Below are 14385 nucleotides of genomic sequence, written 5' to 3' on the forward strand. Positions count from 1 at the left end.
GAGAGAGAGAGAGAGAGAGCGCGCGCGCGCAACGGAGGAGACAGGAGACATTTGAAAAGTGGGCCCTACTCGGACACGTGGCGATAAACCAGTGGATCAGAGCGTGGCTGAAAGGGAGCCCCAGGAGCATGCAATATTTTCTCGGCTGAATATGAAATTGCAGCAACCTGAGACTAGCTTAAGAATGCTGATTGGACCTAGATTTGGACAATGCTGCTTATTTTATTTCTCCTATATCCATTTTTTTTTTATCCGTCGTATTTCTAACTCTCATCTCTCCGACTTTTACTTTACCCATATGCTGAGCGAGAGAATCAAATCTCGCACATAGTAGCGTCCCCACCTCCAATCCCTTATCAGTAGGGTCGCGCCTATTTTATTTCTCTTTATAAATCGATTTACCCGTCCCTTTATAAGGCTTGAAGTTTCTTTTTCACATTGATTTTTGTTTTCAATTCAATCCTTAAAAGCTCGCTTGCGATTAAATTTAAGAATAATTAAATTGGTGCGCCTTAGGGAAAAAAAAAAGGGTCTCCACTCCTATGTTATCGACAAATGTGGTGGTAATAATTTTTCTTGTAGTCCATCATTGATAAGAGCTTAGAATTTGACATCACAATCCTTATGTTCTTTTTTTTTTTTTTTTTATATATCTAAGATCCGCCAGTTGTAATCGACCCAACTCACCAGCCACCCTTTGAGCGGGACGAAAACCCTTTCCGACGGCAACTATATCCGGTGGAAGGCTAGCCTCACACGTAGCCCACCAGCAGGGACCCCCCCTCCCGCTTAAGTCCAAAAAAAGTGTTGGGAGAGTTTCGAACCCCTGACTACTAAAAGGGATTTGATTCTCACCAAACATGCCATGCCCGTAGTGGGTGTTATGTTCTTATTTTGTTAGCTGAATAAACGAAGAGTTAGTTAAGGTCGCTTGCTTTTTAGAAAAATGCCGAATCTACTGGAAAAATTATCATTTGTCACTTTGAAACTTTGTAGTCTCCACTATTACTATTTAGTAAGGAAGTGGTTCTAAAAGTATTGTACGTTGATATCGGGATCTGCTATCGATGCAAATGCTTTTTTGCTACAAATCAATCGCTCCCTGGGACAAATTGAGCGGGCAGCGGTCCATAATCTTCACCACCTTGGTCCCGCTTCTGCGGCATGGCACCGGGGCGCCTTGGTTCCTTGCGTCGCCGGCGCACGTGACTTGGTAGTATTGGCCATGAGCGCCACCGCTGTTCCAAAGTGCTTCGCTGGCCGCGGCTATCGTCACCGTCTTTCTTGTTCTACCTTTCTGTTGTACACCATCTTTGCTTGTCGGATCAATCCTCGGCTAGGATCAGGAGGATGTAGAACGAATGGCACGATCGATGATTTCCGAGTACCCTTGTCTCCGAATCAGTGCAGTGAAGTATGACCCTCTACAATCTGATCAACCCGAACGAGCAACAGGGCCTACCCTTTTTTTAACTAGATATTGCATGAAGAGCAAAAGGACTTCTACCATTCTTTTTGAGTGAAAGTTCTTCAATCTGGGCACTCCTGTCGAAATTGCAGAGGGATCAACTTATCGACGCCATAGCTCTTTCGACCGATTTGGCGAGACTTAACAGGTGAACGAGCTCAATTGAAGCGGAAACTGCTGCACAAGACAACTCTGTATCAGGATGATCTTTCTCAAAAAGCAGCGTCTTTGCAGAACAAGGTATAATAGTCATAGGCTTCGAATTCTAGTCCTTGATGTAACAGAAGGCAGGATGCTGCAAAATCTAGGGAAATATTTCCCTGGAAAATTTAACCATTGGACACTGGGATAAACCGAAAATCATCGTGCCGGCCATGTCCTCAGCAGGCATTGCTCCGGTCAGTATTTGATAGATAAGGGTTGTTAAAAAGCCGACAGCGAGTAATTTCTCATTTTGATTTTCTGGAACTTAAAGTTCATATTCACACATTCACAAAGTATGAAGTCTTGTCCACTGCATCAGACACATGACACTCAGCTCAGCCACAAAGCATTGCCATTTCTCACACTAGCCAAATGATCAACAGAACAAGCAATCCGAACATTCAGAAAGCATTAAGATCGATCTCTGGGAACCCCAAGCAAGACAGATGAAATAAAATAGAATGAGAAGGAGAAATGATATCCAAGAGCACTGTCTTAAAAGAAAAGAGATCCAGTTCAAATACTAACAGACTTGGAAGAACAGAAGACAGTTACATGAAAGTATCCTGGTGCGAGTTCTTCAGAGCGACTTCTCATTTTGTAATCTGAGCTTTTCGCTCAGCAACTGCTCTCTCCAGCTTGCTTATCCGAGCTTCGAGTTCCAGCGCTAGGGTTGCAATCATTAAACGCTCACAGCTTTCTCCTGCAGTTTCATCGGCTAAACCTCCTTCAGTAAATCTCTGATCTAATCCACTTGTGCCTTCCTCATTATCTCTTTGAGCTCCTCCTGCAGCAGCATCGTGCGGCCTGTTCGTCTCCACAGGTTTCATTGGAGACCCTCTCATTTCAATGTCAGTGTTTTCCGCATTCTGTATGGAGGAACTCTGCGTTCGATCAATCCCCGAGCAATTGTTGCAGTCGCCAACCGAGCAGTTCTTGGCAGCACTTCTTCGCCATTTGGCCCTCAAAAGTTCCCCCAGAGTTAGCCCGTCGTCATTTTCGCTGGAGTCACCCATGTCCACACTTATCCTTTTGGGCTGAAAACCGGGAGGAACCAGGTCATCAATAACTCCCGACCTTCCTTTTAAACCCCGCATCGATCCATTTGAACTTCTTGAAGCCCACCACTCAGCATAGCGAGCTGTTACGCACGGTTCGTAGAGCCTGGCTGGAATGTACAGCTGCACATCTTGGAGTGACTTATTGTAGCTGTCCCAAGCAATTTCAGGGTCCTGGTTGCAGGGAGCAACACGACCAGGCATATCTTGATCCATCCCGAATTGCATGGCCACTCGATGAGGCGAGTACTTCTGAACAAAATTCAGCCCTGGCAACTCATGAGCCATCAAGCAGCGAGCGAATGACCTCAGCTCCCCATCACCGTCCTCCTCCAGCGACACCCAGTTCTCATTCTCACCATAAAATGCATAGGACACCAAGTTATTCACGGCCAAGCTGTAGGGACGCCATTTAAACCGCACTCTGGCTTCGCCCATCAACGAATGCACATTTTCAAGGTCCAAGTTTGTCAATTTGTGCCATCGACCCAACCTAGGCTTCCCTGGCTGAACCTCTCTAGGATTTGGCCTGATGGCGGTTCCAAATCTCTCCCAAGCCCATACTTGAACCAAAGCAAACTGCCCCGACAGTTTTAGATCAATTGCATCCGATTCATTTCCATCATTCAACCTGGAAACTAGTGCATCCGAAAAATTCTTCAGCCTACTTAACTCCCTATAAATACGAGCTCAAACAGCTGGCGCAAGCGCGATCCTCACACCTCTAGCCAGACCTATGGCCATCGGCAGTACCCTCTTATTGATCACATTGCCAGAGCGGGGGAACACAAACCTCGACAACCAATACGCGAGGAAGGCCTCGTGCTCAATGTCGCTCTCAGAGTCCCTAAACTTCTCCATCCACTTGGAGCTGTCCGCATTCTTCGCTGTGGTTTTTGATATCTCGGACATCGCTCGCTTCAGCTTCATCTCAAACTTCAGCGGCTGGTTCCTGAGATGGCTCAAAACAGGGGACGATCCCCAAACAGAGTAACCCCCTAAGACCATCACGTCCTCAAGCGTGATGGTGGCCTCACCCCAGGGGAAAACGAAGGTGTTCGTGTCGGGACGCCAATTCTGAGCGAGCCCAAGGACTAAACAATTTTGTCTTCGGACCAACAATGTCGAACACTTGATGGCATCGTAAATGCCAGCTTTTTTCCATGTGAGCTCGTGCAAGGACTCCATGCGATCGACCCACGTGGTCCATCTCTTGGTTGGGCGACGCCAGTTGTTGAACTTGACGTTGATCGGCAAGTTCTCCGGCGGCGATGTGGTCGAAAAGAGCGGAGGAGGCGGGGGGTCGGGCTCTGTCGCGGAGGGTTTGAGAAAGTGACCCGTTCTTAGAGCCGGATGGGCATCTCTTTTCGGAGAGAGCAAGAGCTCTTTCCTCTCTTCGACCATGAAGATGGGCTTGTTCTCCATGGTTTCGAAAGTGGCAATGGAGGATCAAAGATGGCAGAGAAGCTCAAGATGGTTAGAAGTAGAAGAAGATAGAGAGACGCAGGTGAGAAGAAGGATTGTCCCCGTACATGAGGGAGGAAGTGTTGGAACTCGGACGGTGCGTCGGATTACCGAGACGTGACTCTGACTCTTCGCTTCCAAATTTACAATAAATGCTTACGCTGGTACGGCGGAGTGTAGTAGGCACCGATCCCGTTACTCTTTAGTTTCTATGCATGCTACAACATGCTGCCAAATGAGCTCAAGTCCTTGCTTAAAAAGCAGATAAGAAAAAGACAAAAAGGGGATTCAGCAATGAATACCAGGACAATGGCAACGAGGGCTCGACGAAACAACGTTTTACAAACTGGTTTTGATCGAACTACATAGGCTGGATAACATCTGATTGCAGAGATAAAGAGTTTCCCTTCATTTTCACTTCATTCTTCTTCGGAAAAGATTCATGGGGGTGTGTGGGATAACGAGAGGATAACTTATCCGGGCATGATTATTTGCATTTGGCTATTGACAAGCTCGGGGCGGTCCGAATGTACCGCTACACCCATTTTGAACTCTAAAGTGCGCATATCATTCATTCAATGGTGGCCATGACGACTTTGTGTTATTCAGACAGTAAATTATTGGTTGCACTTTTTTCACTCCTTTTTTTGGCTAACATTTTCTATAAAATAATGTTCTGACTATAATATCCATGTTAGATCCTACCTTTTAGCACATCATATTCATTGACAATTATCAATTTCAGAGGTGGGCTTCATTTTTGTATTTTACTTTATTTTCTTTTTCTTTTTCTTCCCTATCTCTCTTTGTGTGTTCGTCATCTTTTTCCTCTCTACCTTCTATACCCACGTCCCCCACCACGCCTCTGACCCCGAAGGCTGCATTGGCCTCGCCATTTCATCGCTTCTCCGCATCGCCGCCCCCTCGTGGCCTCTAGCTGATGCCCATTGGAGTGGCTGAGTTTGAGCCAAGTTCGGTTTGCTCGATGAAGATGGCTCAAAATCTCATCGAGGAAAGCAACGAGAAGCAATTGGTGGCAGAGTGGAGCCGCAACTACCGTAATTGTGTCAACAACAACAATAACAATACGGGTTCGACGACGAATTAGACATATCGTCGAGTCGATGACCGGCAAAGAAAGAAAACAAAAAAAAAAAAAAAATATGGAGTCTCTCAAGCTACGATTCCTCCCTCTTCTTTCCCTTTTGCAGGTACTCTCTCTCTCTCATCATCATCGGTCGAATCTTCATCCTCAAAATCGTTTAGGCACACAGTGAGGTTGAGGGATGCCTCGCCAATTTTGTGCCCCTTTATGGTAGAGTACATGATAGTTAGGAAGGTCTCAATGACCGTGGGCTGAGGCCGCGTAGGGCGGCGACGCGGAGAAGCGAGCGAATGGCGTGGCCAATAGAGCCTTCGGGTCAAAGGCTTGGGTGAAGAAGATGACGGAGAAGAAAAAGGAAAAATAAAATAAGCACAAAATGGTTCCCACGAGTGATATTATAGTCAAAACACTATTTCGGAGAATGTGTTAGCAAAAAGGGAATGGAAAAAGCACCACCCTAAATTATTAATAAGATCAGTAGTAAGAGTGATCTTTTTACTGTTAACTAGGAAGCATCAACACTATCTGAGGGACTTTGTATCGTGTCGTGTCGTGTCGGATATTCACCGACACTCTTTGACATGTGATCGACATGTGATCAAGGCTCCATACACGCCATCAACATGTGAGTTCAACATTCCGACACACTATTTTGACACTACGAAGTCAATTTTAAGAATTTTCAATAAATTAGGGGTCAACATGTAAAAATATCAAAAATCTATATACTTAAGTCATATACTCAGCTACCGCAAAATTAATATACCCAGCCAACAAAAAAAAAATCTAATTGTGAGTCCTAATCGAACAAGAAATACTTTAATATATACATGATAAAATATATATTAAATTATATATTTAATATACAACGTGTCCCAACATATCGAAATTCTCTATTTTTCTTTTAAATGATGTGTTGCGTTGTGTGGTATCATGTGTCAGTGTGTGCCGCCTAAAATGTCAATAGAGTCTGAAATTCAAAATTGCCTTTTGAATTATTGTTCGAGGAGAGAGATTCGCGGGTAGTGGGACGGTGACGCTCTATGTACGCCGTTCACAACTGCTCGCACTGCTGCGGTTAAAATCCTTCCCACCTTTCTCTTTCTCTCTCGCTGAAACCACCAACAATGGTGAAACCGCAAGGAAGTTCGAAACTTTTCCTAGAAGCAAGAAACGAGGAGATGGTCTCTCTCTCAGACGGGAGGAAAGAGGTGAGAACCGCCACGTTCCTCCGGCCGTGCGTCGCAGAGCCAACCCACGCCATGGTGGTGCCAAGCATGCCCTTGCTCGCCGATCTCATCTCTCGGGCCTCAACGACTGGCCTCCCAAGATCACTTTCAGAGGATGGATGGGACCCCAGAAGAAATGGGGACAATGGGTCGAGAGACTCAGGCCCAAAGCTCGGCCAGGTTTGGAACAGGGCAGGCATATTTGACATCATCATGAGTACGAAGTACGACGTCAAGCGTAACCAGGACGTGATCCTGGGGTTGTCGGAGCGTTGGTGCACCGAGACTAACACTTTCGTGTTTCCCTGGGGAGAAGCTGCCGTTACACTTGAGGATGTCATGGTTCTTAGCGGGTACCCTGTTCTCGGCGTACCAGTGACGAGCCATGTGATCGGGCTCGGGTGGGTGAAGTCGGTGGTGGAGGATCTGGACAGAGTTAGGGATTAGATTCCGCGGAGCTGCAAGTCGAGGAAGGCCAGCCATGCAGAGTAGCTTGAGCATTTCATGGAGAGAGAGGGTGGCTATGGCGACGGCGGCGAGCCCAAACACACAGCATTCTTGTCGCTGTGGTTGTCGAGGTTTGTCTTCTCTTCTTTCTCCGAGAAGACCGTGGTGAGCAAAGTTTTTTCGCTTGCAGTTTACTTGTCTCATGGAAAGAAGGTTGCACTCGGCCCTCTGTTCTCGCCAGCCCTTGCCATTACCTGAGGCTTCTGAGGGATGATGCCATGGCTTGCCTAGGTTCAATCTCCATTTCAGGGCCGTTTAGGCTGGTGCAGTTAAGGAGGGTATGAGAGGTTTCCGCTCATAGCGCCGAAAACTCCGAATGGTCTCAAACCCTGCGAGCCTCGGTGTGCTAGATGGCACAGGGTACACTCCAAGTTCGACCTTCGGCCGGTGAGGTCAGTGCTCGAATTGGCACAGAACTTCCAGTGGCAGCCTTACACCGCCGAATTGGAGAATTGGCGGCATATATCGCACAATAGAGATACTAGGAGGTTCTTGCCTGATGATCCGTACTTGGACGAGGACAAGAAGTCCTCTGTGCGGTGCTTGCAGCCGTTTGAATTAGTCAGATGGGGCTGTGGAGAGATATATTTGCCATGACGGGTGGCCATGCAGTTTGGGATGGATCAGGATCTCCCTGGAGATTGTTGCAGTTTGGGTTCTGGTCAGAAGAGGCGCAGTTCTACATACCATCGAGATCATTCGCACCCGGAGTTTCTGCCAGGTATTAGCAATGGTGGAAGGATCAGGAGTTCGCTCAGAAGAGCGCAATCAAGGATAGTGTAGCAAGGAACAGGGAATCGGAAAAGATCTTCACAGCCAGTGCAAGCCAACAAGTACAACGACAAGCCTAATTTCTGATATTACGATGGAAGTAAGGTCCTGGAATCACTGGCTCTTGTCAGAGCAAATGGCGAAGGGAATAACAGGCACTTCTTAGCTACTCCTACAGTTGGGTACCAGAGAAGTGCCACAAGCATGAAATCTCAAGCATCGGACCCCCTGTGGAATCCATGGAATTATCATAATCATGTGAACCCATATCCAAGTGATAATGGCGAGTCGGATTTCGAAAGCTCAAAATGGTTGGGGCATGCTATCGGGGAGAGACATTCTAGAAAGAACACTCCTCCTCGTGGCCAGCGTGGGAAATCTGCATTTCCTAGGAACGCTGAGGGAAGCTCGAGAATGGGAAGCTCGGCCTCTGAGTCCATATACTTCTTCCGTGGAAATTCAGCAGTCCCTGGAGATTTTGGTGATCAAACATGGAGAAACGACGTTGGTTGTGTCGCTCGGAAATCAAGGAGGGTCTCAATGGAAGGAGTGAACTTGAAGCATATCAATGATCGTGTCAATGGCGCATCAGATGAAGTGAGGCCCGAAATTGAGATAGGAAGCAGAGGACTGGGTAAAAATTTAGGAAGAAATGGCATGAAGAGAAAAGCTGAAGCTTTTTCAAGTAATTCACCCAGACTTGACCAACACATGGAGGCCACCACAAGGAAAGAAGACCTTAGAAACACTGATGCTCTCTCTCTCAGATGGCCAGACCATGGTGAGAGCCGTCACATCCCTTTAGCCGTGCGTAGGCCCCAACGCTGGCCGTGGCGGGAACTGCCCGAATCGCACGATTCTAGGTGATTCCTGCCGGTCTGGTCCTTGGTTCCAATAAATTGGGACCGGTGAATATTGATCCGGTTCCCGATTTCAGGTCTAGACCCACCCACCCGGATGGGAATAGAGGGCCCACCCGAACCGGACCAGTTAATTTGCATCACTATGATGCAATGAGGAATTGCTCAATGGGGGTGAATCTTGGAACGCGCCTTAATAGACAAACAAACAGACATACTCTTGGAATGGGGCTTCTTCCCACTGCTAAATAGCTTCATCATCTATGCATTCTCCCCATCCAGGAATGCTTCTTGTTAATTTGTTACTCATAGCCAGCTCTTGGATCCACCCGAAAACCGAACCGGAACCGATAGGCCCGTCCCAGTTGGGTCGAGGAACTAGTGGGTGGTTCCCGATTCCCAGTTTGTAGAACTAGCCCTTTGTGGGCGGTTGCTAGTTCCATGGTGGAAATCAACCCACCCTGAAACCGATCACCCCTAACTCAAATCTTGTGAGCCTACGTTCATTAGATGGCAAAGGGTACACTCCAAGATCGAGTTTCGGCTGGTGACGGCCGCGCTCGAATTGGTGAAGGACTTCCAATGGCGCCCTTATGCTGCCAAATTGGAGAATCCTCGACATTCATCGCACACTAGACATGCTAGGAGGTTTGTGTTTGATGATTCGCTTGGATGAGGCAAAGAAGTCGTTTTCACGGTTGCTGCAGCCGATCAAATTGGTAACTCAAACCTTGCGAGCCTACGTTCATTAGATGGCAAAGGGTACACTCCAAGATCGAGGTTTGGCTGGTGACGGCCGCTCGAATTGGCGAAGGACTTCCAATGGCGCCCTTATGCTGCCAAATTGGAGAATCCTTGACATTCATTGCACACTAGATATCCTAGGAGGTCTGTGTTTGATGATTCGTTTGGACGAGGCAAAGAAGTCGTTTTCACGGTCGCTGCAGCCGATCAAATTGGTCGGATTGAACTGCAGAAGAAGTACTTGCCGTGCTGGTTGGCCATGCAGTTTGGGATGGATCAGGATCTCCCCGGAGGTTGTTCTACTTTGGATTCCTTGTGGGAAAAGGCGCAATTTTCGGTACCATCGAGGCCATTCATATACAGAGTTTCTACCATTATTAATGATGGAACGAGAAGTTTGCTCGGATGGGCGCAATCTAGGATAGCCTAGTACTCAAAACTGTTTGGGAAAGATCTTTACCGTCGGGGCAAGCCAAAATGTACAAGGACAAGCCTACTTGCCTTAGGGAATAGCAGGCACTTCTCAGCTACTCCGAGAGATGTTTAACAGAGAAGTTCGCAGAGAGTTTATGAGCAGGATGAGTTTGGCGTCTCGCCAAAATCAGCTAGTGAATGCAGAGGCAGAAGTGCCGCAAGTGTGGAATCTCAAGAAACGGATACCCTGTGGAATCCACCAATATATCACCATCGAGTGAACCGATATCCAAGTGATGACGATCAAAAGCCAGTTTCTATACACTCGAAAACGGTCGGGCAGGCTATTGGGGATAGATATTTTTAAGAAGAACGCTCCTCTTGTTGGGCAACGCTGGAGTTACATATTTCCTAGGAACACTGTCGGAAGCACAAGAAGAGGGACCTCGGCCTTTGACTCCCGACACTTATCTCGTGGAAATTCAGCAGCCCACAATGGTTTTTTGACGAGCAAACATGGAGAAATGAGGGTGATTATTTCGCTTGAAAAACAAGGAGGGGTCTCGAGGGAAGGAGCGAACTTGAAGTATGTCAGCAATTGTATCCATGGTGCATTAGATGAAGTGAGGCACGGAAACAGAAGATTGGGTAGAGATGCAGGAAGAGATAGCACGAAGAGAAAAGCTGAAGCCTTCTTCAGCAAATCACCCAGAGTTGATCACCCCAAGGAGGGCACCGCAAGTAGGGAAGGAAACCTCAGAAACTGTGTTAAATTTCTTGGGGGAAGACTAGATAATGAGATTTGTTAATCAAGCTTTGTTTTTCTCTTTCTCCGGAGCCATAAGCTGTTTCTACGTGTTGAATCAGTCATTTCGTTTATGTTCCTTTACGTTCGGATTTTAGCTATTTGAACCCTAGTTGTGCTTGTGACTTGAGAATGATCAGTTTGTCGTGATGAAATTCAGCTTTTATTCAGCTGATTAGCTCGTACTAGAATCTGTCAGAGCTAATGCCAATTGAGAATCCTCAGCTGGGTCCATTTCTCAATTACCACAGACCCTTGCGTAGCCAGATTTGCCTGTTTTCTTTTTCCTTACTGTTTGAGGGATGGCAGCTGCACATATCTCGAAATCCATGGCAATTGACCTGCTTCAGATTGCGTATGGATAGTAACTCAGCCTTTGCGGTTTCCATAAGTTTTCGAAATGTGGACAAAAATTATGCTAGAGCAACTCCGTGCGAAAAAATGGCTAAATGGTTTTCGTGGAGGTAAATGAGGTTCTAGAGCTTTTCAGACCCTTACAGAAACAGTAGTACATACATGAAGTTCAAGGAGAAGAGTTTGATTTTATTTGTGGCGTGTCTTCTACATAACATCAAGCCTATTGGTTTATGATTCAGCAAGAACCAAAAGAAAAAACTTTTAAATTATTAAACAAGGTCGAAAAAAAAAAATGAAAGAAAAAGACATGTGGATCTAAGTCTTCTTAAGTATTGTTATTTGTGTGTCATAAATGTTTCAAATGTTTCACACTTTCAAAAAGCCAATTCGCGTGAACAAAAGGGTTCAGATTAAGCAAATTGTAGAAAGTAAAAGACAATTCAAACATACCCGGATTCATGATTTTCTTCAAACGAAACATTTCAGGATAACTTTTTTATTATGCATCCTGGTTAGATATGCAAGCAGAAAAGGTAATTAATACATAAGTATTGGACTGCTGTTTACAATTTTAATCACCTGGGTCAATCAATTCAAATGCATAGTATGTATCATTCACAAGATTCTTCAATCAAAGGAACAAAACTATTGCTCAAATCATCAACGGAAGACATTGCAAAATGCGATATCTTAAATTTTCTAGTTTATCAAACTGAAACTTCTTGTCTGTAAAGTGGATGGCAGCTGAAATAAATTAGGCTTCATTCAGCTTGAAGTGACAATTCCTGCAGAATGCTATGTTTGGAGTCCTACTAATAATCACCTCATAACAACGCAACCCAAGAACATGGCCAATGAACAATTAAAGGAACTTTGAGCCAGCCGACCTGCTGTTGCCAAATAAGATCACCAGAATCAATATAACATGACTAACATTCAACTGGTATCACCATCTATCGAGAAAAGGAAAGAAAGGAGAGAACCTCTTTGCAGCATCATTACGTTCTCCATGTTCAACAAGAGACAAAGATGCCAATCTGCACAAGTCAGGTCAGATCAAGCAACGAAGTCATGGAAAAAACAAGAAATGCCATGAGGATCGATGTGAGCACAATACTTGTTGAAGAGCCTGCGACGGTTGGACGCAGGACATCACTCAGAGAGGAAGCATAAGGCATTCCCTGTGCTATTTAATGTGCTCCACAATTTGACAACCATAATTGATTAATATAACTTCGAACAAAAGTACCCAATAGCTAATAGCAACAACAAACCTTACCTCAGAAAAAGGAATATGAATAATGGTTTACGCAAATACTCATCAAGATCCAGCTGATTGCAGCCTCTAAACATTAATATAGAAAGCATTGGAAACAACTCAAACTTGCATATGGGGAATGTTTGGCTCGAACTGGGATTAATTTAACAAAAGAAAGGACGGAAAAGATTCATCTAAATAAGCAGGCTCTAAAAATGAAAGTACCCTTGCAAGAGCTTAAAGCGAAAAAAACCAAGTCCAGCTCACTTGGCAACAGAGAAGGACAAATGAGGTGTAAATAGGATCCTTAACCACGAACAAGTAGTCAAAAGAACCCGAATGTATCATCCAAAGCCACATCCCTCAGACCAAAAATTCGTCAGGGAAATTTCAGTCCTATCAACATCCATCATGGGGATGCGAAAAAACCTTGTGGCCTTGGACATCTAAAAGGAATGTTGAGCAATTCGATCATTAAGAAGGAAAACCAAATGCGGTGACCAAAAGGACGAGAACAACAACACTGAGGACCATAATATCACAAGCAATATCTCCTCAGGAACGACTTTGATCATCAAGAGTGGTCAGTCCACTACTTTAATTTCAACAGTCCTCATAGGGGATGCATGATCCAGATAGGAATGAGTATAACATGGGAGATCTGGACAGTAAAACAGTAACAAAATAAGCTTTTGCAACTGAAAACCTTCAAGTGCAATCAAAATCGAAGCAATCAAGCAACAAAATGCATCCCTCGGAGCTTAGATTCATCAGATAAAAGTCAGTCCACTACTTTTATGCCGAAAAACTCAATCATCATAGGGATTATCTTCCAGGCAAAACCCTATCGCGATTTCGAGAGAAAGAACAGCAGAAAACGAAATACTCTTCTGTAATCGCCATCAGAGCAGAACCCGAGCTCATCAGGCGAAAAAGGGACGATGACAGAGAGATCTACATCGCGATTTCATACTTACTTGCTCGTGCTGAGGACTGAGGAAGTGAAAAAAAAAAAAAAAAAGAACAAGAAAGATAAAAAGATAACAAAAAAGTTCGCATGAGAGCTTCGTCGTCGCGAAAGAACTTCACTACTTTATCGTCGGGACAGGACGAGAAGCACCATTGCTCGCTTTCAGAGGAAGCAGCGAGCACGGCAACTAGGGTTCGGAAGAAGACGCCACCTCCGGGAATTCTCTCGGTCTCGGATCCGAAACGACACCTTCGCGCATTTTCAGAAGAGAGAAGGAGCGATTTTTATTGGGCCCCGTTGGGGAAATCGTGAAGTGTATAGCCGCGCGCATGGCAAGGAAATCAACCACTAGTTTTTCTACTTTTATTTAAAAATAAAAATTACAGAAGTTAATTTCTAATTAAAAAAATTTTATTTGACAATGATTAAAAATTTATACTTTTAAAATATTATTAACATAAAATCTTCTACGACGAATTATTGTAAGCGATGAAAAAATTTCTACTTCATTTTTTATTTTTTAAAATTTCTTTAAAAAATAATTTGTATTACCAAAAATATTATTTACTTTTTAAAAATAAAAATATTTAATTGTTTACATGTTACAATATTTTATATATTAATTAACAATATTAGATTTATCGAAGAAATGTCGGTGTCGAAATTTACCAATTACGTGACTTTAAAATATATAAATATTTACATGATAGATTGGATATACTATCTTTATAATAGTTGAAAATTCGAGTAATGTTTTAAATAGGTTTGAGCATAATAGATCGATTGAATTGGGAATCACATGGATTGGGCTAAACCGACAGGTTGGATCCGATTCCTACCGATTCTGATCAGTCCTATTTTTGAGTCCAGAGGAAACCGAACTGAATAATATTTTTCTAAAAAAATTTAAAATGTAAATGCAGACCTAAATCTAATATGCTTAGGATGTTTATAGCAACAACTTGAAAAAAGTGGTGAATATGTTTTTAACAAGAAAAATTTAATGGCAAATAAGAATGCAACGGTTCTGTTTTTTGGGATATGCGATCTGATTCTCGATTTCGAAACTAGAAATCAATCATCCCGATTCGATTTTTGATTTTAGGTAAGATCGTAACCAACTGAAAATCGGTCACTCTAATTTTAAATATAGCTAAAATGAGCGGGCCAT

General features: G+C 44.3%; 2 protein-coding genes, 1 long non-coding RNA gene, 1 other non-coding gene and 1 pseudogene across 5 annotated transcripts in view; 2 read left to right on the plus strand and 3 right to left on the minus strand.

The window, feature by feature from the left end:
- Positions 1-14385, plus strand: part of LOC115731948 (vacuolar protein sorting-associated protein 22 homolog 1) — a 26428-nt gene continuing 12043 nt past the window's right edge. Inside the window, exon 1 of the mRNA XM_030662646.2 lies at positions 1-19. The gene's annotated coding sequence lies outside the window, so the exon portion shown is untranslated. The remainder of the gene's footprint in view (positions 20-14385) is intronic.
- LOC115735373 lies at positions 2266-4246 on the minus strand (annotated as a pseudogene).
- Positions 6507-7005, plus strand: LOC125313900 (protein MAIN-LIKE 2). The gene has a single exon (XM_048275009.1). The coding sequence runs from the start codon at positions 6562-6564 to the stop codon at positions 6973-6975; it is 414 nt and encodes a 137-aa protein (XP_048130966.1). The 5' UTR covers positions 6507-6561; the 3' UTR covers positions 6976-7005.
- On the minus strand, positions 11524-13325 carry LOC115732222. 2 transcript variants are annotated; one of them, XR_007197602.1, is made up of 2 exons: positions 12266-13325; positions 11524-12023 (listed from the first exon to the last, which is right to left on the minus strand). It is a non-coding gene; the product is annotated as an uncharacterized LOC115732222 (long non-coding RNA). The 2 variants fall into 2 exon arrangements; XR_007197601.1 differs by having other exon boundaries at positions 11524-12115.
- On the minus strand, positions 12993-13071 carry LOC115740210. The gene has a single exon (XR_004015345.1). It is a non-coding gene; the product is annotated as a small nucleolar RNA R21 (small nucleolar RNA).

This window comes from Rhodamnia argentea, chromosome 2, assembly GCF_020921035.1.
Source record: "Rhodamnia argentea isolate NSW1041297 chromosome 2, ASM2092103v1, whole genome shotgun sequence".
In the NCBI taxonomy this organism is placed as follows: domain Eukaryota; kingdom Viridiplantae; phylum Streptophyta; class Magnoliopsida; order Myrtales; family Myrtaceae; genus Rhodamnia; species Rhodamnia argentea.

Bases quoted from the DNA above. Each gene is read 5' to 3' on its own strand.
- LOC125313900 (XM_048275009.1), top strand. From the start codon at position 6,562: ATGGTGGTGCCAAGCATGCCCTTGCTCGCCGATCTCATCTCTCGGGCC.